The sequence below is a fragment of the Microplitis mediator genome, chromosome 10, assembly GCF_029852145.1.
Source record: "Microplitis mediator isolate UGA2020A chromosome 10, iyMicMedi2.1, whole genome shotgun sequence".
Taxonomy (NCBI): domain Eukaryota; kingdom Metazoa; phylum Arthropoda; class Insecta; order Hymenoptera; family Braconidae; genus Microplitis; species Microplitis mediator.
Window position 1 is genome coordinate 2,132,401 of NC_079978.1, and position 24,896 is coordinate 2,157,296.

The window sequence follows — 24,896 nt, forward strand, 5'->3', positions numbered from 1 at the left end:
ATATTGATTAATTCTGCTCTCATTAATAGCAAACAACGAGTAATTACATTCGAACACACTCAATCAGCTGTTTAAATATCTGATAATAATTCTATTATTATTGTTATTATTTAATAACTTGATTTACTTATAATTAATTGCTTTATACATATTTAATTTTCTCCGCCGCAAGTTTCTACACTGTGCTGCCATCTCTTTGAAGATCGCGGGGAATCTGCTGTACCGGCAAAATTTAAAAATATTTTTATCCTCTGCACTTTACTGATTCGAATAATTTAATTTAAATCAACGATTGACTCGGCATCATTTTGATGTAAAATGAATTATTTTAAATTTTATCCCCAATAAAATTAATGTATATGCACTTGAATTTATATAGACGAATTTATGGGTAAGTTCAGACGTATTTTCGATAAAATCAAGTGGATAAATTGCGTGGTTTTAGTCTGGTGAAATGGAATAAATCGTTTTAGTTTTGAATCGACGGGTGCGAAAGCTTGTTCCAGGTAATGCGATACGTTGCCACGAACCAATGAAACCGGGGTATATATAATAATGCCGAGGATCGAGTAGAGAGTGAACATGTATGTGGACGTGTTCATATATATAAATATATATGGGTACTTTTAGTGATGTAACGGTCGATCGGCGAGCACGGGATCGGGTGAGAGCGGCATTGGGCAAAATCAAACCAACCATGAAAATAAATTGATGAATTTTAAAAGACCGATTTTATTTTACATTGTGCGGTCCTGTGTACGCTATTATCAATTGTATACATTCATTGTTGCTGTGCTGAATACAAAACCATGGAAACATTAAATTGCTAAAAAATTTTAAATTATCAGCAAAATACATAAATATATATATTATAAATTGTAAAATGTGCAACAATAATGTAAACAGTAATAAAAAAAAATCAAGTAGTAGACGAACGTGATTGATTTAGAGAATTTGATTTAAGAAAAATCAGTAAAAAAAGTCCGTGAAAAAAAGCCGATGCGATATCAAGCAGGGATACGTGAGAAGCACAACAATGTTTTTATCCAATTGATCTTTTCTTTTCTTACAATAGGATTTTACGAGATTGCTATGGTATATTCTGTAAATTCGTATCCTATCGCATCGTATCCTCAAGACTTTTTAAGGTCCTGAGCAATCGCCATTGTTGAAAAAGCAAATATTTTTCTATTTTTATTTCAACTTCTGTACACAATGTGATACAATGTCTACAGCAGTACATGAAAAATATAATACAAAGCAAACGGAAGATAATAAAATGAAGAAAAGTAAGAAATTAACTGTGGAACAAAGCAGTGTCTGCGATGAAAAGTGATAAAACTGGGTTATGTGTAATAGCAAACGGGATGTTGACGTCGTTGTCTAGTGAGTCCTCTTCGATATGACTTCCTGTCGCCGCGACGCCTCGAATAATGTCATTCGTAGCAACCCAACACTACTTCATGCTACAACGCCTTCTACATATAATACAGAAAACACAAATCAGAATTACACTTCTGCCCATTTGCTCATTGGTGCTGTCGCCCAGCAACTCTCAGATGCTCAAGCTTCCGTCAAAAACGAGCTACTGCAGTTTGCCAGCCAGTGTACGATCATTGTTCTCTTAAAATCAGCGATGCGCACGTGGGGTTTCGAGTATCACTCCAGTCTCCCTAGGGACTGTCCGGCTGAATGTTGATCGTAATTCTACCAGTACTAGTACCACTGCACTGATACAACAGTATTCACTAGTCATATATGTATATATATGTGCATATATACGCTCGTGAATCTCGTGAGTGAAAATCTCGAGTTACTGTTATCCTGCGACCGCTGCCGGCTGGTAAACTTCCACTACCGCTGTATTGCTTTTCGTTCGTTCGAACCAAATTGTCGCCGGGTTTTTCATTACCATTGATTATTTATCGACAATCGTGTTGGTACCGCGTTGCACTGGTACCGTGTCACTCAGCGTCACGGCATTTTTTTTATTTCCGTTTTACTGAAAAAAATGATATTACAAAAAAAAATGGTTTTACGGAAATATTAGAGGTAAAGTTTAATTAAATAAAAATGTTGGGTGAATTCGTTAGTTTTTTTGACATTTCGACTGAGATAGCAGTTGGATAAGAATTATTAAAGGTTAAAGGTCACAAAAACATAAGGATTGAATGATGAACAGACAAATAGAGATATATAGATATACACATAAAATATTTCACAGTGGGTAAACATTTAATTAAATTATAAGAGGAAGTATGTGTTTATTATATCCGTAGTTTGTGAGTTTAGCAAACATCCCTGGATCCAGTGACTTTTCAGGGCTTGTGAACTTTAACCTCTGACCTCTGGTACCAGCATAACGTACACCGTAAATCCTTGCATTAAATATACATCCATAAGTATGACTAGTTATAGTATAATACAAATAAACAGGAGAACGGGAGGTTGAAGTTGTACAAAATGGATGTATATTTTCTATCGGAGTTTAATGGGAGCTTGTGTGTTGATCTAGACGCGTTCATTCGACCCTCCAGTGACATCTAATTAAGGTAATCCCATTACTCATACGAGTTCTGTGTCATACTGTACTCCACTGTGCTCTACTCGACACAACTCTGGATGGATGGACATATATATCTCTGGTCTCTCTGACTGACGAGTCGTCCGTCGAGTTTACCTTGGCATCCCGTCACGCTTGGATGGCTTCGATAATACCGCTGACGTCCTTGTCAGGTCGTTATTCTCTTTCGCCAGAAATATATCACGGAATTTCCTCGAGAAATATGTATATATTATATATATATATATATATTTATATTTTGTCCGTCCATGATACATAAATAAATATAAATCTAAATCTAAATATAAATGTATATAAAAATAAGGAAGTAGTTACGAGAGCAAGATATGAATCACAAAAATATAATGACACGGAATAGTGATGATTAAAATAAAAAAAAATATATGAAAAATGAAATAAGTTTTAGCTATGATGAATATTTTATGTTGACATATTATTATATGGATTTTAATGATAATGAGGGGCTCAGAGAAGTTCCTCAGTGGATATCAAGGATTTGTTTATTTTTATCCTACTGGGAGCTTACGGCTGGGCTTGATATCACCAGTGGGAAGAAATGAATCAAGTGAATACGAAATGAAAGATTTATGCCGCATGACCTTTCCGCGAATGTTTATCTCAAGTTTGTTTTCGGAGCGGAGTAAACGTGGAGCGGCTTATTGTAAATATATTCAACCTTTGGGAGTTTATGGTTATTAACATATAGGTAATGAACCCGAATTACGTGATTCAAGAGGAGAGAAATGAGCTTATGAGCTTTATCAAAGGGAGCTAAGGGAGTGGATGCTACGGTGGAATATTGTATTTGCACATAAACTTTTCGGAGTAACCAAACCGAAGTAAATGTAAGAGTGAACCGGAGGTTGAATATACGTGACGTGTAACTTTAAATTAGAAATAGTCGGTATGAATACAACGTAATATCATACTGTTGAATTTTTTCATACGAGATACTATTTAAATTTTATTATTTAATAAAAATATGCGATAGTAAAATGTGTGGATTGAGGAAGCACGTAAAGCACGTGATAAAAATATATACGAAAAATTACGTATCATTTTTATATAATAAATATTATATGTGATGAGTGATATATATGTACATATATAGATAAAAGAAGAGTGATTCATGTTATATATATAAATATATAAGTTTTACTCATGGGGTTAGGATAAAATGTGCTGGCACATCCGTTGTGATTTCACGTACGTCATCCCGTGGGATCTAAGACGTCACTTTTCGCACAACACGAAATTCAGTCGCTTGTCCGTCGAGTACTGGCGTCTAGTGAGGTTTAAACGGTTTATAGATGCATGAAAAAAAAATTTGTGGTACATAGTAAGTGCAGTTAGAGGGGTAGTAAAAAATAAAATTTAAAATGTAGGATAAAAATCTAAAAGAGGTAGAAAGGAATTGAATGACGGTGACTTGGTGTCGGTGGTACATAGACTAGACGGACGTGTCCATTACTGGGAATTCGATTTCTATCACGACGTTGAAACTCCATTACTATACTGCCGACGACGACGACGTCGAGGCTGAGGATGAGGACAAGGACGAGGACGAGAATGGGAACAGGAATGAGGTTGCGGGGACAAGGACGAAGTGCGCTGGTACTTTGGGTAAAACTCCCTCGTGGGCTCTTGTGGTTTCTCGAAAGCACGCCGTGGAAAGCGCAGTATGTAGCGCCGTGTGTGTCAAGTGTGTGCACAAGTAGAACGCCAGTCTTTATTATAGTTTGAGGGTGAGAATTAGTTCAAGTGTTTATTTTTTATTTTAATTAATTAATTATTTCTCAAAAGTTTTTTATATAAGAATTTATAATTTCAAATCAACGGTGAATTTACTAAAATAATTTCATTAAAATTTTTTATTCAGATTTTTCGTGCAAACTAAATATTGACGCTTTTTATTCAAATTGGAAAAATTTCAAAAGGTTTGTTTGTTGAAAAGAAAAAAAATTAAAAATTGAATCGATGATTTTTTTTTTTATTGAAAATAATTTGATTAGTTTTTCACGTGAATTATTTGTTTATAAATTCAATATTGACGCGTTCAAATTAAAATAAAATATTAAATTGGTGATTTTTTTCATTAAAAAAAAATAATTTAATAAAAGTTTTTCAGCCGTTGGATTGAAGTTAAAATAAAAAATTTTTAATTAAAAAGTAAGTGAAAGTTGAGGATTTTCTACGTATTTTAGTTTGACATTCCAAACAGTAATTATGAAGCGATAAAAGGATTTTAAATTTAGAATTTAATTTTCGTTGAGTATTTGAGTATTTCACTGACGGTGATAATAATTATCATTATCACTATCTAGCCCGTAGTTACAGTAGATCGCTGAGGCAAATAAATTTATTGAATTTATTTATTTATTTTTTTCACCTTGATGATTTATTATTTTATATATTTATTCGCAAATTTTATTACTGCGATAAATTTATCTACCCCTAAAAAAATTCATCATAGTTTTATCGGTTTATCTACGTGTATTTATATGTAACAATAAATTTATTTTATTTTCCCGGAAGAAAGAAAAAAATGACAGGATTTTTATACAACGATAGCCCAGGTTGTGTGTTATCTTGCGAATTTTCATCAAAAAAATATAATAAAATAAAAAATAAAAGGAGAAAGTAAATCCAGGTAAAGTTATGAGGCTCAAGCAATGTCCGATAGCCATTATTGGGGTCATACCCAAAAGTATATAATATATATTCACGGTTTAGTGTGTAACAGCTTTACTTCTGAAACGATAAAGGGCGAACGGGAGAAGCCCAAAAATCCAAACAAATTTACCGCCTAATAAAGGCTAGTATAGAAAAAAATTCAAAGACTGAAGAAACAAATTATTGCCTCTAGAATATCTGACAAAAAAATTTAAACGCTACCGTAAATAAATCAACAATAATTTATTACCGCAGACTTTTTTTTCCGCCAAAATATTTCTGCTCGAGCTCCATTAGTGAGTGCATTAACTCGAGCTCCCACCCTCCGCGAACTTTATCATAATTTTTAACTTTAACGTCTTTTTTCATTGTATCGTATCGTACTAAAAGTTGGGTATCGTTTTTATGTCTTGTTTTTTTCCTTGGTATAAAATTCACTTTTACTTGGTCCCCCTCGACTCGAGTCGTATCGACTTGACTCCACCAAAGAGCCGCAAGTTCATTCATCGTACTCACTGCCGTAACGTAACTTCTGATGACTACACTTACTCTGAGCTATATAAGAACACGTTTCAAGACCCCACAACTTCCGGCGCCTTTTACTTAACGGCTAAAATATATTTGCGTCATTTTTAATTTCATTATTTCACGGAATCTCTGCACGCAGTACAATATAATGCGGTGTATAAATCGCTCGGTATTTAAATATCCAAAAATAAATTACATATTTATTTAACCAAATAATTACATCTTTAACAGACACCAGACATATTTTATTAATCAAATTATTTGAATAGAGACGATAGAATAAATAATTGCCACAACCCGGAAACAATTTATACAACAAAAGAGTCTTCTTTGAATTAAATCAACACTCTATCTATCGAGTTATCAAGCAAACAGACAACGCACGTCCTCTATCTCACAAACTTTAGCTTCCATGCCACATATTAACGTACAAATAATCTCAAACAACTGTTTGTTGCTCTTGTCACTCCACTCGTTAAACCTGCGCGCAGATAATTACGTCACTTGCACCTGTTTCGAGAGTAAAAAAGGCCTCTTTAATATTTAATAGCTTGTACAATCATCTGTCCATGTCCGCACATGTCTGCATACTCATATAATAAAACACTACATACATTGCTAGACATATAAATATAATACGTAACGCAATTCAATATATAGGTTAATTAGCTCGTAAAAAAATAAATAAATCAAACCCGAGTTTATTTTTTACATTTAAAATTTCAGTGCGTAGTAAATTGAATTTGCCGCGAAAGCTCAGTTTTTAAAATTAATACGTCCACGGAAATTAATTAAAAAATATATAAATGATTAAAAGCAACATATATTACTGTACGATGTTTACAATGTTTTTATAAAATTTTAGTGCGAGTGTACTATCGGTTGTGACACACGCGTGGGATGTGAGTGAGAGCGCACTCGATACACTTGAATTAAATTTCTGTGTAGCTCTCTCGTCTATAATATCGGAGTTTTCTATATATTTATATGTATATATGGATGTATGTACATATATTTGTGTACACATGTGATGTATAATGAATTGAAGTAGAGAAGTTCGCGCACGGTTGGACGTCCGTTACCCACACGATCGCGACCAGTGACTATCACATTAATGTATGTCTATATATAAATATATGTGTGTGTCTTTACCGGCATGACTTACATTATATTTTAGTTCGACTTTCCATTCATGCCTACGGCCACACGCGGTGCCAGTATTCGATTTTTGTTTTGCTCTATATCCATATCAATAAAAAAAAGTACTTACGTTATATATTACGTTCATGATAAATTTATTAGTAATTTAAAAGCTATTCGGATGAAAATTTTTATTAAAGTGTAGTATCATGTGCATGTATATAAAGTTTATATTTTCACATACGTTGTTGTTATATTTATCTCAAACTTACACAAATATGAATGAAAAAAAATAACAATAATAATCATAAGTAATAAAATAAAAAAATGAAAAATGCGTTGGCAGGAAGAGTAGAAAAAAAGTAAACTGTGAACTAAGCGTTCGGGCACACATCCGTGAAGGAGATAGTGACGTGCATTATCTCCTACGATGGAGAGGAAGTAAAGAGAGTATAGTTCTCAACTCTGCTCGACTCGAGTCGACTTTACTCGAGACTTAATATTCACTCGCACCACATAACATATACATCCGAGTCAGTCCTATCCCAGTCGTTTTTCGTTCGTCGCGTTTGTACTTTACGTTCTGCTCTGTACTCAGTTTAGTGATCTGTGTTTTACTGCAGTGTCTCTACTTTAAAACTTGATATGTGACTAAATTTAACAGTAGCCGCTGTACCTACACGAGTTAGAAGTTTAACTCTGGCCTATAATTATGACTATAGTCCCTCCACATGGTTGATGAAACAAAATCTGTGTATCACGTGTGAGAAAAGTAAAGGCGTTTAATAGTTTTCGGTAAACTTTAGATGAGGTTTTAAGGCCTTTATCTAAACTTGGTTCTCGGTTTAATTTTTAACTCACGCTTGGCTTTATTTTTTTAAGTGAACAAGATAAAAAAATAAGAGATGAGGGTTGAGTTTTGGTCTTGAGAGATCGCTCCTGGTGGTTTTACGAGACATGTCTGACTACCTGCCATACCCTCGTTCGTACAACATACCCCTAACGATCCTGACGTACCCTCCACTTCCTGGAAGGTCGCCTTGGCTCCCAAGTTCACTGTCGTTAAATAGTAACATTATATATTACATACATATATACATGTCTATCATTTACTCCAATATGTTATTTACGTCTTCGATTCGACATTTGGTGTCTTTGAATTTTAAAAATTAATAATAGTAATTATTTTAAATATTTAAATTAAATTTTGATATCATTTTATTCCATGATAAATTTTAGTAACGACTTAAATTCTCTTTTAACTTTATTCACTCACATCTTTACTTAAACAACGCGGGTGGTACCGAAAATAAACTACTCCAAGTGTAGAGTGTTCCGTGTAGACGACACTACGCGAATATTTATATATATATATATATATATGTTACAGGTTTTTTATTCTTTTCGAGCATAAAAGTACGGAGGATATTCCTCCATGAACACGACGAACAGCGGAATGAGAAATTTTTAGCAGCTTGCGGTCGCGAAAATCTCGCTTGTTGTCGCGTCTCGTATCCCTCATCGCATTCCACATTCACCCCAGAGAAACTCGAGTTTAAAATTTAAACACACTGTGTCTGACGATATTATTCTGCACACTTATATATATTTATATTTTATGTACATAAATTTATAAAATTTACTGTCAAAAAATCTCAGTCCTCTTTCAAAGTTTTTTGAATTTTTCTTACATTACATCTCTCAAAACCTTAAAAATAATTTTGCATCGACTGGTACCGTGTCTGGTCTCAAGTCTCGAGTCTCGTATTTTTGAATAACCAGAGTAGAGAGTAGAGGACCAAGAGATGTGTATATGTATCCCTGATACGATGAAGTAGACTTAAAACTCGGTAATCCACCACGACGTCTCGTTTCAATTGAGGTCTTGCAACACGTGTGCGCTTAGTTGTCCATGTCACGTGATTCCTTACTCACATTCGTTCGTATTCGCTCCCAAGTTAAGTCTTGATGTACAGTACACAGTCTGCAGTACTATACCTTGTGTACGTATGGATAGGAGTACTTGCATTTGTATTTGTACTTGTATTTGGTTCCCTCTACCATACTCACATCACTCGTTTCTGCCTCACACACTCACACACTCACTTACTCACTCACCACCTCCTCTACTCATCGTGAAATTTCGTATCGTCGAAAGTCCGTTGGGGATAGTGCACGTTGTTGGATTGTACCGTTAACACGATACAATGCTCACGATACCTTTCATATATTTATATATACTTCAAATTTTAAATCTTATTAGCTCGATAAAAAAGTTGTCGCGATAAATCGATTTACTGACCGCGAGACAATTTATAAATAAAAGCCAAGCTGTTAAATTTTATTTCGGAGAAACGGAGATTTAAAATTAATTAAAAATTATTTATTTATTAAATGAAGTTTCTAGTGATGTGATGAAAGCAGCGATTGATTAAAATGAATGTTTTTTGACGGCGATATATTAAAATAAGTGAAGTTGCGGTGGGTTTTACTTGTGTATTAGCTGAGAAAGAGATACTGACAGCGCCGGAGTGAACTTTCGCCCGATGGAGGACACGCAGGATGGCTCGGTGATTTTTTTATTGACTGAGCATCGACCCAGAGAGGAGGCGAGATATTGAAGACACGTGTGACTCTAATAGAAAGTGACACTAAGTGAATAAATAAACAAACAACAACAACAGCAAAAAATATAAATATAAGGAAACAAGTAATAAATTAAAGAGGATAAAAATGCTGAAGCACGTGGGACGTCCTACGGCGCGGCCGCGGTTTATCGTCTTGAGGAAGAAACGAGGACGTTCAGGCTCTAGAAGTTGGCCTGGCACCCCTTACACTCTCTCCATCGCTTCTTCCTCCGAGGTATGGGTATGGGTATATGATATAGTAGCTTGCTAAATTATACATACCGAGAGAAAATTTCCGCATTGCATTTGAATACTCTTCATTATGCATTCTTGCATAATAAACCCGTTTGTCAAAATTACTCCTCGGCTTTCCAATATCACCATCATTTTCTGATCCCAGTAATGAGCCTCTAAATTCTATCTGATTTGCATTCCCAAACTTACATAAATATTATTATTATTTATTTAAATATTCAATCTAATAAAGAATTAAGAATTTATTTGAATAACTCGAAGTAAATTTTCGAGGATTAATTTATTTAAAAAGTTTCGTTATTATTTTTATTAGTAAATATATACAATGCATGATTATGTGACAAAGAATGAATGTAAAAATAAAGCTTGCACTTTTGGGGACTGAGAATGAAAGAAAGAACATCGTTAGGGAGTTTAAAGTCACTGAGTATGAGTAGTGGAGTCCGGATACGCGATGTAGAATAAAGACATGAACCCGCGGGCGTGTTCTTTTGTCAATGTCTGACGACACATTGTGCCGATACGGTGCTTTCGCCTCCACTCGGTAAAAAGTATAATCATGTATGAATTATTTCTCTTTTAATAAAAATAACAAACTATTAATAAAACGACTTGATGGATAATAAAGTCCATTGACTTTGGTAAAAAAATATTTTTTAAACGTTTTTTTTCTTTGATTCATAATAAAAACAATAACAATAATAATAAAAAAAAATAAGTGAATAAACAGTCAACGAAATTAACGGAATTTTTTTCATACATTTGACCTCGGAACTTTTGTTCAACATTGATTATTTATAATTCCAGTGTGATATTGCACTAACTCTGGGTGTTTAACATTCTTGGTAACATAAACATGTTCATATTGTACGCTGCTGTGCCTACGGTCAGTTAACTGTTTCAATAAATACTTTCCTGGCTTTAAATAAACACAAAAAAAAATAAAATTATGCGCCTGTTATTTTTAATTAGCAAATTTCACCCTCGAAGGGTCGGAAAAAATTCAGTGGCGTTTGAATCGAGATAATTTTCGCTGGGTATGCCCACGAATAATATATAAGAGACTCATACATTTAACTGTCTCCCTCGGGAGTCCAGGCCGGGAAAATAAAAACAAAACCACCTGCAGTGGTAGAGTGTACGCGTGAACAGACTGTTGTAAATTGCGAAGAGGGAAAAATTGATGACCAACCCCTCGTTTCTTGAACCACACATTGATAAAAACTGAGCTGCGGCGATACCTTCCAAGCTTTACCCCACGTTGAATTTATTAGAGCGGGTGTGGTTTAAACGTTTGACCTCAAATCGACTGCAAAGCTCGTTTATCAAATCGCGAAAGGGTGAAACGTCGAATAATCACTCTGCCGTTCTCTTCATTTCCACTATTCATAAAAAGCTTTCCCCCAAAATTTATAAATTTACTTTTTTTTTATAATTACGGAAATCAGCGGACAAGAAATTCGCAAAACTAAACCACCGCAGAACTAGGAAGAGTGGATGCGCGTGAAATAAAAAAAAAAACAAACAAGTGTTTGTAATAGTTTTCATACAGCATTTATTACATTATAAGCAAGTACATTTTGAATGACGAGTATCTACAGGAAGTCCGGCCTACGAGTTCCGGTCCGACATACATTTGCCTCTCCCTCATTTTTATATTTTTTTTATATAAAATATATAAATTCTCTTATACTTCTTGCCTCTAACTGTCTCCTGTGAAAAAATTTATCACGATAAATTGCGCCTGTGCTGTAACTTATGAAACAAAACGCGGGTACTTTTATGGATTTATTTTATATAGAGTTTGATGTTAAGCCGGTGAATAAAGGCCTGGAAGGCTCGTTGACAATACAGGAGTTGTATCACTGTACCGAGAAAGTCGAGTAGAGAATATCAGAGATCACTCGTGAGGATCATCTGCTTTTATGTTCTATTCCCTCTATCATCTATACACTCTACTCTACTCTTCTGCAACTCACTAATCGGCTTACCCGCTCTACTCGTGGTCGAACAGAAACTCTCTATTGCCACGATAGAGATGTACTCCATCCATCTATACTTATACATAAGTCTACTTGAAAGTTCAGTTAAGCTCAAATGCAAACTAAACACAAACCTAAAATAAATCAACATATATATCGATTGTTTCAGATTGACTACTCGGAAGTGCACGGAAGGATGCATCGACCTCCGCATCCTCATCCCATTGCCGACCATCGGCAGGTCAATTTGGTCTTTGACGATACGGTAATTATATTTTTTATATAAAAATATATCTATAACACATATATATTCATATATTTCATTATTGCTCGCAACACTACTGAATAGAATTGATGGATCAGTATATATTCTATTTATTTCACATCGCTTTCGATAAAACCACCAGGAATTGGATTTACGGTGAACAATTGACCGTTCAATAATAATTTTCCAATTCTATATCCCATTCAATTTTCATCTCACTTCTCATTTCAAAAACTTTATTTATTTGTTATCCTTTTTTGTTATTATCTCGCGACCGCGGTTCATTTCCATTTTCATTTCCAATTCATTGGTGTATCAATAAAAAAAAACAAATATGAATATATACAAAGTATATATACAAAGTAGAAAAATGCATAATAAGTAAATTTGTTTGAAATTGAGAAAAATGATAACATTTTTAGTTAAATTTAAAAAAAATCATTTGTCAAAATACATTAGTGACAGTACCTAAGTAAATAGACAAGACAAAAAGGGAGATCAGATATATCTAATGCTACAATTCTACATTTACATTTAAGTTTAGTCGGTTGTTGAATGGGCGAATGATTTGGAAAGCATGCGTTCAGCTGGAGCTCAGGAAAAGTGAGAGAGTACAAAGAAATAGTGTACAACAAACAACTGTATAACGGATCTCATTCGTCTGTAAATCATACTAAGGCCAGTGGTAGTTTTTTTTGCCTTCCCTACTTCTTCCTCTTCTTTTTCTACTTCTACTTCAACTTCAACTTCTTGTACCTCTCCGTATACTTTACCTCAGAGCAACACAATGTCCTTTTTATCTTTCCCCCCTGTTTCTTTTCCCATCTCATCGCAATTTATATTTTCCTGGCCAAATCCCAAAACAATTTTCCGACCCTCATAAATCAAAAACGTGAAATTTATTTCCAATCACTTTAAAATTTTTTAAAAATTCAAATTCAAATCCGTCAGTTCTTATCTCGACACTTTTTCCAAAATAATAATAATTATTATTGTAAAAAAAACGTTAATTGAAAAGGAAGCTACAGGTGGAGCCCTTAGGAAAAAGTGATGAGTAAATACGGCCCTGGTATTCCCAGCTCTGCTCTAGGTCACATGACTCAACAAACGCGTTCGATGATTGGCCGAGACATCGTGGCAGCTCTGCGACGGCGCATTGTCACTATTGTCGTTCAGTTACTCACTACAGACTACACTATTAACTTTATTCTCGTTCTTACGTTACGTTCGTTAGTTTTCCTGGTGTATGTGTACAGTGTGCACTGTGTAGTGTAACGAAACCCAACTCCAGACGGAAGGGGAACAAGACAAGACGAGACGAGATATTTCAGTTCATCAAATATCCGATTCATGTCCGTCTCCAAGCATAATCGTCATCAATAACCGCCATATAAATAAATATATAAACACCTAGAACAAAATATCACATTAAATATATGAGGCAAAATATAAAATATATAAATACATGTATGGTCAATGGGTCTCCTACACAAATGGCTACACAATGAAAGCTACAGCCGGTTGATACTCACCAACACAATTTAAATTCCAGTCACTAACAATCGTGTCGTAATTACCAAGTAAAGAGAGTTGTGAGTGAACTAGAGCGACAAGTTATATACATTTTACCTCCGTTAAAGTTATTGTTCATTTAAAATAATATTTAGTTCCATCAATTAAATAAAATAAAATAAAATGTAAATCGCTGATTGATCATGTCGCGAATTTATTGTGGCTGCAGATGATATTTAATCCTAAGGGTAAAATTGTCAAGTGACAGCGATGGATGCCTTTGGCATGTATCAAGTGAGTTTGATATTTTTTTATGTACATACATATTTAATAACTATTTGTGTACAGATATATTAATATATGTTGTAAGGAGGCGCGTAAATCTCGTGGCAGCTCAAAATGGCCTTGGCGAGTTGAGCCACGCTCCTTTCACGGTGAATGCTGTGTTCTGTGTTATTCTGCCTGAATGTCCAATTCCAATGCAGTGTGTAGTAGTGTAGAAACACACACACACACACACACTGGCTACTATTGTTTATTTATTTATTATCTTATCTAGATATCAGCTTCATTCACTTGACAATCGTGTTTACGTCCGGGGTGTCAATGGTTTTTTTGAAATTACATACATTCAAATTGAAGCAGTGTCATGTGATGTGGGAATGTGCGATTCCGCATTCTTAGACCACTCGGTTACACGAGCTGATGGTTGACAAGCTGTTGTTGGGAGCATGTAGGAGCAGCATGTGGGTGTGCTGCTCTCATCAATTGTCATCTATATGTATATATACATAAATTTCATTGGATTGTTTTTTTAAAATCTCGTGATGTCACGATGTCCAGGCGTCATAACCTAATCCGCCGAGCCCGATACGATGCACTCTCCAATCACGCCCATTCTTGGTATTTAAGTCGCCTCAATCGGTACAGTCGTCTTGGTTGTCTATTTTATATTTTGTTTTTATTTTATTTTATTTTTTATACTAAAATTTAGCGGGTAAAGGTCGAGTTACTCGGGGATGATTAAACGTCACACTACTTGATTGTTTGGGAAATAATAATTTATATTTATAGTAGTATGTGTATTTAATTAAATGGTTTATGTAATGAAGAAGATTGAGAGGCGATTTGAGACTGATGTGTGCGTAGACAATAAATTTAATTTATATGTATATAGATTGATATGACTGATGATTAATTGGCTGACAAAGAGATTGTAAAATGCATTGTCTTTGTTGTGTGACTAAAAGTCTCGGTATGATTTATGATACTCAGTTCTGTTCAGTAACAAAATTTAAAATGTCTTGGTGAAATTATTGTGATCCTGAAGTTAGGCAATTGACAATTTTCGGAATTTTTTTCAATAACTGAAGCGCAAAAAAAAAAATAAAAATATGCACGTGTAGAAAATTCTAAAAACTACAGGTGCAATTTTTTCAAATATTTTTATTTTTAAATTTATCATTTCTACAAAAATTCAAAAATTATTAGACGTCTGCCAATTTCAGTATCATGAAAATATTGTGATCCTGAAGTTAGCCGACGTCTAATAATTTTTGGATTCTTTAAAAGATAATAAATTATAAAAAAAAAATATTTAAAAAAATTACACTTATAGTCTTGTTAATTTTCTACATGTGCATTTTTTCAGTTTCTTTTTTTCTTCAAATTTAATTGTTCAAAATAAAATCCTAAAATTTTTAATTGTCTGCTAACTTCAGGATCATAATTATTGTGATCCTGAAGTTAGCAGACAATTGAGAATTTTAGGATTTTTTTTTCAACAGCTGAAGCGCAAAAAAAAAAACAAAAATATGCACATGTAGAAAATTCTAAAAACTACAGGTGCAATTTTTTCAAATATATTTATTTTAAAAATTTATCATTTCTAAAAAAATTCAAAAATTATTAGACGTCTGCCAATTTCAGTATCATGAAATTATTGTGATCTTGAAGTTAGCAGACAATTGACAATTTTCGGATTTTTTTCAACAACTGAAGTGCAAAAAAAAAAAAATCAAAATATGCACATGTAGAAAATTCTAAAAACTGCAGGTGCAATTTTTTCAAATATTTTTATTTTAAAAATTTATCATTTCTAAAAAAATTCAAAAATTATTAGACGTCTGCTAATTTCAGTATCATGAATTATTGTGATCGTGAAGTTAGCAGACAAGCGACAATTTTCTGATTTTTTTTTCTACAACTGAAGCGCAAAAAAAAAAAATACAAATATGCACATGTAGAAAATTCTAAAAACTACAGGTGCAATTTTTTAAAATATTTTTATTTTTAAAATTTATCATTTTTTAAAAAATTCAAAAATTATCAGACGTCGGGAAACTTCAGTATCATGTTTTTATTTAATTGTTGAATGTATAAGAGTTATTAAATAATTATTTACTGTTTCAGTTCGCCCCGGGCCTGACTGGCAGGCCGGAGCTGTACCAAAAGTCAAACAGAAGCAGCCATTCGAGTGACACGAGCTCGGCGTACAGTGGATCAGACACGATGACATCGGTTCAGGGATCTTTGGACGCAGACAACGACGAGGTCGACTTCTCCGGCCTCGTCGAGTCGATAGTAGACAGCGACGAGGAGGAAGATCTCGCTGAGAGCATGGATGTACGTAATTGATCACTTATCTCGAGTTCTTGTATTAAATTTAACTTATAGTAGTAGTAGTAGGAGCCGTAATCGCATAAAGTAATTTCTCAGAGCATAGAGCGCAGTTTAAAGTTTATTATGGAATTGAATGACGAGTTAAATGATTAATAACAATAATTTAATCGTTCCAGAGCCTAACCGTTCGCGATACCGTGCGCGAGTGCCTGGAAAAAGACCCGGCGGAGCGGACCGAGGAAGACATCGAGATCCTGCTGGAGTTCACGCAACATTTAAAGGCCTTCACGAACATGACCTTGGCCGTGAGACGTGCACTCTGTGCGGTGATGGTATTTGCGGTAGTGGAGAGCGCCGGGATGATTGTGCTGACTGATGGGGAGGAATTAGATAGTTGGAGTGTACTGATAAATGGTGCTGTTGAAATAGAACATAGCAATGGTGAAATTGAGCAATTGCATCTTGGTGATAGTTTTGGAATTCTGCCAACAATGGAGCGATTGCTACATCGAGGAGTTATGCGAACCAAGTGAGTAAACAAATCTACTGTCTGCTCAGACTCTGTACTCAACAGCATATAGTATTACTGGTCACGTTTAATTGTCATTACAATTGACTTTGATTTAAATAAATGTTTATTTTCTTATTCTTCTTCTTCTTCTTCTTCTTCTTCTTCTTCTTCTTGTTCTAATTCTCTTCCTTGTTATATTGATTATAAATTATATTGTGTACCAGTTAAATAGTCTGCTGTTGATATTGATGATGATGTTGATGTAGATGTTGGTGTAGATGTTTGAGAAACATGAGATAAAGTAGTTACAAATTGTTTTGACACTTTATTTGCTTTAGGTGCAATGACTGCCAATTTGTCTGTGTGACACAAGCTGATTATTTTCGAATCCAACATCAAGGGGAAGAAAATACGAGGCGACATGAAGAGAATGGCCGGGTGATTTTGGTAACCGAGTTAAGAGGAGCTCTTGACGGCGGAACCCGACGCGGACATGTGGTGATCCGCGGGACACCTGAACGGCTGATGCTTCAGCTTATTGAAGAAAACAGTATTACGGACCCGACGTACGTCGAAGACTTCCTGCTCACCCATCGGACGTTTATCGACAGCCCGCTGCTGGTCGCTGATCAATTACTCGAGTGGTTCGCACAGCCACAAGTTAAAGATCGCGTCGCACGTGTCGTACTGCTCTGGGTGAATAATCATTTCACGGACTTTGAAACAGATCCAGCGATGATGGAATTTTTAGAAGCATTCGAGGCAGGCCTTGAGCGTGAAAAAATGCAGGGTCAGCAGAGGTAAATTATTTATCACTTTTTTTTATAAAATCAATGATAATGGTGATGATTCTTATCAATTTAATGAATATTTCTTGCAGATTATTGAATATTGCGTGTGCAGCGAAAGCAAGAACGCGTAATATAACACTTGCGAGGCCGAACAGAGACGAAGTGTTGAACTTCAGTATACTCGGCGGCTACGAACGTGGATTTGGGATATTTATATCCAAAGTTGACAAGCACTCGAAGGCCGAAGACGTTGGACTGAAACGTGGTGACCAAATTTTAGAAGTCAATGGCCAGCGTTTTGAGCACGTAAGTCACGCGAGGGCACTTGAAATATTACGTGGCTCAACGCATCTCAGTATTACCGTTAAATCAAATTTATTGGCATTCAAAGAAATGCTACAGATGCCAGACAACTCGCCACGGCCGCGTGGCAGAATAAATAAACCAGAAGTACCAAGAATACCAACAGATCCACGCGCGAGGCTGTCAACGCACGTGGATCCTCTGACACCCGGTGGGCAACTGAATCCGATGGTCGGCGGGGTGCCTCTCCTGATACCCGACAATAACGGATCGCCGTGCAAGGATTCGAAAAAAGAGCACAAGGGATTCATGACACTGGGGCCAAAACGACGGTTTCAAAAAGCTCTGATGAAAATGAACATATTGCCAAAGAATATTATCAACGACGGTATGCATGCTGATGATTCCCTGGCACCGCCTCACACGCCGCCAGGAACGGGACTCCAGAATACCACAAATCTTTATCATTCTCGCAGCAATCCCGATTTAACGTCGATATACTGTTACGATGATCTAAGAGCGCCAGATTATCCTGAACACGTACTAAAAGTTTACAAAGCTGATCAGACTTGCAAATATCTCCTTGTCCACAAAGAAACAACGGCCCATGAAGTTGTCATGCTGGCACTGCAGGAGTTTGGTATCACTGAAAGCAGCTCGAATTTCTCGTTGGCTGAAGTAAGTGTCGCTGAAGGTGGAATGATTAAGCAGCGAAGGCTGCCAGATCAGCTGCAGAATTTGGCCGAGAGAATAGGATTGAGTTCCCGGTATTATTTAAAGACCAACGGTATCTCCGAGACACTGGTCGCTGATGAACAGGCGCCTGAGTTGGTCAGAGAATCTCAAGTACATTTTTTACAACTAAACGCCGTCGAAGTGGCCATCCAGTTAACGCTCCAGGACTTTAGTATTTTCCGTCAGATAGAGTCCACGGAGTACGTCGACGATTTATTTGAACTCAAGAGCCGCTATGGGGTCCCGATGCTCAGTCAATTCGCGGAACTAGTCAACAGAGAAATGTTTTGGGTTGTCACGGAGGTTTGTTCTGAACACAACCTCGTCAGACGGAGTAAAATAATAAAACAATTTATAAAGATAGCACGTCAATGTAAAGAATGTAAAAATTTCAATTCCATGTTTGCTATCGTCTCGGGACTTGGCCACGGCGCAGTATCACGTCTGCGCGCTTCGTGGGAAAAATTGCCCAGTAAATATCAAAGATTATTTAGTGATCTCCAAGAACTTATGGATCCAAGCAGAAATATGAGCAAATATCGTCAGCTGGTTGCTTCTGAACAGACACAGCCTCCAATAATTCCATTTTATCCGGTCGTAAAAAAGGATTTGACGTTCATCCATCTGGGAAATGATTCGAGAGTCGAAAATCTCGTGAACTTTGAAAAATTGCGTATGATCGCCAAGGAAGTGAGGGCACTGACAAATATGTGCTCGTCGCCGTACGATTTGTTGACGATGCTCGAGCGCGGGGGACAGCCTCCCAGTTCCGCGATGGTCGCGCTCAATCAAATGACGACGGGCAATCAGGGCGGGCAGACGGCGACAGTAAAGCGACGCAAAAAGTCCGCAGCGGCGCCAAATCCGAAAAAAATGTTTGAAGAAGCTCAGATGGTGAGACGGGTCAAGGCTTACTTGGCCAACATGAAGGTCACCACAGATGAGGAACGTTTGCACGCTTTGTCAGTTGACTGTGAGCCACATGCGGGCGCGGTAGCTATCGCTGCGGCAGTTCCTCTGTCAGGAAGTCGAGGTAGACGGCATCCCTCACCCACACTCTCTACCACTAGTAGTGCCAGTAGCACCAGTGAAGGCAGAAAAAGTATACAAGGTATTCAATTGATAAATTTCATTGATATCTTTCTTTTTATCACGGAAATGAATGAAATGAATTTATTTCAGGTACAAAATTCGGAGCAGCGTCTCCACAAGCCGTACGAAAGATGCTGGCTCTGTCAGATCCACACAAAACCCGACCTTACCAACCCAAACACTGTCCCGTGCTTCCAGTACCAGGCCTGGCTCTGCACTCGAGTGGACTGGAGCCGAGTCCCGGTGCGCCCAGAAGAGTAGGCTCTGGTAGCCGTATGCCGATGCACGAAAGGTCACACAGCGATACACCCTCGGGTTTGCCAGCTCCAGTTGATCTTAGCGCTGAAAGCAGCAGTGTCACTAGTCTTAGCAATTTACAACCTTTGAGAAAGACACTGACTAGTGGTAAGTCGTGATTTATTTACTATTCACATACTTATACTCATCTAATAGTAAACCGCGGCTGATAAAAGTAAATAATTAACAACTCGAATCCAGTAAACCATAAACTAAAATATAATAAATAAATAATTAGCTTAATCTAACAAACTAGGGAACGGCTTACACTTTTGTCTTGAACCATGGTGCACTTTCGTTGCTCGTTCATACACGGTTCGGATCGTACGTTAAAACGTTTCTTTATTATTCATTTTGTTTATTTTTTTTTTATATATTTGTTCTGCACGTTGCACAACTGTTACGCAATTCATATATATTTATTTATTTAAATATATATTTTTGTTGTTATTATTATTATTTTATATTAATATTCATATTAAATGTTTCATGTCATACATTATAAGCCTTTAGCATCTTGATACCATTCACAACATATATACATATATATATATATATATATATATATTTTTGAAATCGAATTAAATCGTTTAAGGTCTGATGTTAATAAAATAAAAGTAATATGTGAGCATTGAGAGATAACGATCCGAACGTTGTCACCATGGGACATACATGTGGCTTTTAAATTGTCGTCAGGGCTATTAGTTAACTGTAAACTGTATTTACTATTGTATTACTCTGATTTATGATAATGATGATAGTATAAGTGATATATTATTGTTATTATTATATTAGCATAACCAATATTAAAATAAATCAAAATAATAGATTAGATTAGATTAGATTAGAGTAATAAGTATTAGAAAGAGGTGGTATTGGCTGGGCTGAAATAGTCTTGTGATAGAAGTATGTTGCCGACGTCTGCGTAGGTTCGGTGACGAGCAGTGACAGTGGTCACAGTACACAGTTGGATAGCCACAGCGGGAGCAGCGTCGAAGCTGGTGGGAGCCCTCCACCGCCCCAGAGACGGCATTCATCAATGCAAGGTATGTGACTCCGTGTACATCCACCACAAATATCATTTCTTTTTTTTTTTAATCTATTTTTGTTCTGCACTGGGAAAAAAATCACTTGGAAAAACAATTTCTCAAGTAATTGCATTAATTCGGTATCTAAAGCGAGGAATTTCTTGATAGAAAAAAAATTTACATTAAAGTAAGAGACCCAGTACCTGATCAGGAAACTAGTACTTGATTACTTATGTATTTGTAATGACACTGAAGTTAGAAGGCAATTAACAATTTTCGGATTTTTTTTTTCAACAAATTAATGACAAAAAAAAAAAATAGACTAAAAATATGCATGTGTAGAAAATTAAAAAAGCTATAAGTGCAATTTTTTTTTATCGTTTATCGTTTTTAAAAAAATCCAAAAATTATTAGACGTCTGCTAACTTCAGTATCATATATTTGTACATTTATATTTACTAAATATGAATGTACAAATACATGGAATGATTGAGTACTAGTTCGCTGATCGAGTACTGGGTCTTTAACCTCATTACTAAAGCCAGGATTTTTGTGTTAATTGAAAAATAATTAATAATTAGTGGTGTGAAATTTTTTACATTACGGGGAAAATATTGGTCTTGTTAAAAAATTTTTCAAACAAAAGTTGTAGAAAATTAAATTTTCTAAAAAAAATATCTCATATAATTTTTTTTTAGGACTAATAAGAAAGCCGTAATTTCAAAATTAAGATTTTCATAACTCCCCAAATTTTGAATCATTCATTATGAATCTTTATTTTTAAATTACGGCGAAGATATTGATCGTATAAAAAAATCATAAGAAACATTTTTTTTAGAAAATTAAATTTCCTACAACTTTTGTTCGAAAACTTTTTTAATTAGGCCAATATTTTCGCCGTAATAGCAAAAATTTGAACTACTTATTTAAAAAATAAGGCAAAAATTCTGTCCCTACTCATTACAAAAAACCAGATTGAAATTTTTCACCAAAAATATATAAGATTAAAAATTTTCAATAGCCTATTTTTTGTGGTACGAATATATGATCCAAAAAAAAATTTTTCTCTCAGTGTGTCCGTGAAAACGATTTTTTTGTCTGGAATTTAAATTTTTAATTGTCACGTCAAAATGATAGAGTCCAAAAGTAAAAAAAAAAATACCGTATGTCCCATGGCAGTTGTATTTTTCTGCCATTCGCGTGTTAATTATAAAATATATATACACATATATATAAAGCTTATTGTTAATCTGTCATTCTACTGCTTCTATGGTATTTGGTGTACATATTTGTCTACTTGTCAAACGAGTTGCTTGAACGCTTATTCAAACTGCCTATATCTAAACCGCGGGTTTAAATAATTAACAAACCCCGCTGGGTGATTAATAACAATGAAGCTAAAAAATAAAGAGTACAGAGTAGAGTAGTTGGGTTATTATAAAATGTGGTGCAGGATCGGTCCGAGGTGGATTGCCTCCGTTTCCCCACGCAGTAGCAGTGCTACCTCCGCTTCCAATCAACCATACGCATAATCATCATAATCAACAACAACAACATCATCATCATCATCTCCATCAACTTCAACATCATCATCATCATCATCAACAATCCCAACCACCGCCGCCACCCCCTCGAGGTGAGTCGACAGTCCACCGGCATGCATCCTAAAATTTACACCTTACGGCTGCATCATCTCCACTTACATAAAATAATAACTTGTCATTAATCACGCGTCGTTTATTAAACGCACCGAATTATGAATTTACACAGCCATAAACATATACATATTTACACTCGTAACACATTTGTGGGACGTAAACATAATCGCTTGGCTGAAGAGCTAGTTTGCGCACGCTAACAACCATGTAAATTATCATTATACAAGTTTGCTACTTGACTGAGTACTATTTCGTGTGCTGCCGTCTTGTCTTTTATTGTTTCTATTATTTTTTATTTTATTAACAACTGCTGCCGCTGGTGCTGCTGCTGTGTCCAGGTGTGTATGTGTGTGTTGACTGCTGTTACATATTTTTACTCAAATTATTATTATTATTATTTTTATTTTTATTTTATTTCTCATCTACTTTCTACTGAGGTGCTTTTCCAGGTCTCTAATTAATCTCCTAAAAATAATATTTTATTTTATTTTATTTAAAATCGATAATAAAAATCCGGTGACTTGCTGGTGTGTGAAAATATTTAACGGGCTCTAATACTTTTGTTAAAAAAAAAAAATCCTCTTAAACGGGACTACTCGGTGACTCGGTATCGTCGATGATCGATTAAGTAAATGAACAATATTTAAATAAATTTCTCGATTGTCGACTTAGTCATGGTCATGGTCATGGTGACTGGCTTGAACAAGGGACTTAATACTATAATTAAAAAAAAAATATATGAAGAACAAGACCCAGAGTGAAGGGTTTTCAGGTTGCACAGGAGCTGGTATGGGACTTGGATCAGGACTGCCGGGGCCGATGCACCATAGCGCCGGCACGACTTCCTTTATGCTCGCCGGGAATAATTCGATGATCCAGCGGTCAGCTGTGGCAGGTCCTGGCCAGTGTCGGCAGCCACCGGCGTACAAAGTTGCCGCTCAGATGGCGAGATTACACAGGCTAGGTCGTGCCCACAGCCACGAAGGAGTCACTTATCGCACCAGCCACGAAGATGGTACTGCAGTAACGCTACATACACACTTATAACCTTCTTATTAATGTTTTTTTACTTCACATAATTTATCATTCATTTTTATAACACGTTCATCTCAGTATATATATATATAAATCTCATATATTTAGCGTCAGGGATAGTTTTTTTATTTTCGCGAGCTAACGCTCCGGTAACGAATAATTACCATCAGCATATATTTATATTCTATCGTATAAATATTAGTCTATAACAAAAATCCGTTAGGTGATGGCCATCCGAGTGTAAACTATCGTTATTCCCGCTATTATTCTTTGCTGAGTATGCAGCAACTTTGTTCTTTATTATTTATTCTGAGGGTAATGATACTTAACGTCATTCCTTATTCATTATTTATATATATTTTTATTATTTTCCACTACTCTATTGTCTGGTCTAGTCTGGTCTAGTCTACTTTTTTTCATATATTTTAATTTTACTCTTTATTATTTGTTACAAGAGTTGGATAAAATAATAATAATAATGTAAGGTATTTTGTGCATAATATTATCACTCATGACCTCGCATTTACAATCGCGAAATGATCGGATGCACTAAATGCTTGCGAATATATATAGACAAACATCACAGTCAGCATTTGCACACTTAATATATTTGATGCCTGCTTTGTATAGAAGACACACAAGATATTATATACTCTTAACACACTACGGAATAAGTAATTACTAATTTTTCTTTATATTTTTTTTTTTTGCATTTATTTTATTTATTTACTTCGCTAAAGTTCATTACTAATGCAAAGAGGGTTTCATTTTTTTTTTAAATGCCGACAGGAATTTATTTTTTCTAAGGGCGGAAATAAAAAAAGTCTTAAGTCAACGAATATTTAAAAAAATTATGATCCTGAAGTTAGCAGACAGTTAAAAATTTTTGAATTTTTGTTTCAACGACTTAATTTGAAAAAAAAATAAAAATAAAAATATGCACAGGTAGAAAATTTAATAAACTATAGGTGCAATTTTTTCAAATATTTTTGTTTAATAATTTACTGTACAAAAAAAAATCAAAAAATTATTAAACGTCGGCTGACTTCAGTATCATAAATTTTTTAGACGATCCTGAAGTTAGCAGACGATTGACAATTTTCGGATTTTTTTTAAACAAATCAATTACAAAAAAAAAAAAACTAAAAATATGCACAAGTAGAAAATTTAAAAAACTATAGGTGCAATTTTTTCAAATATTTTTTTTTTAATAATTTACTGTACAAAAAAAAATCTAAAAATTATTGGACGTCGGCTA

General features: G+C 35.1%; 1 protein-coding gene across 10 annotated transcripts in view; it reads left to right on the forward strand.

Moving 5' to 3' along the window:
- The window catches only part of LOC130675450 (rap guanine nucleotide exchange factor 6-like), an 87,050-nt gene that overhangs the window by 58,212 nt on the left and 3,942 nt on the right, over nt 1–24,896 (forward strand). For 2 of the 10 annotated variants that reach the window (XM_057481146.1, XM_057481152.1), the window contains 9 exons: nt 11,959–12,054; nt 15,979–16,191; nt 16,365–16,717; nt 17,038–17,499; nt 17,580–19,639; nt 19,711–20,025; nt 20,847–20,963; nt 22,399–22,581; nt 23,376–23,618. In XM_057481146.1, coding sequence (XP_057337129.1) covers nt 11,959–12,054; nt 15,979–16,191; nt 16,365–16,717; nt 17,038–17,499; nt 17,580–19,639; nt 19,711–20,025; nt 20,847–20,963; nt 22,399–22,581; nt 23,376–23,618 — 4,042 coding nt within the window. Of the gene's footprint in view, nt 1–7,520; nt 7,698–9,325; nt 9,788–11,958; nt 12,055–13,211; nt 13,861–15,978; nt 16,192–16,364; nt 16,718–17,037; nt 17,500–17,579; nt 19,640–19,710; nt 20,026–20,846; nt 20,964–22,398; nt 22,582–23,375; nt 23,619–24,896 lie in introns of those variants that run through there. The other 8 variants (XM_057481147.1, XM_057481148.1, XM_057481149.1 and 5 more) reach the window with 7 other exon arrangements.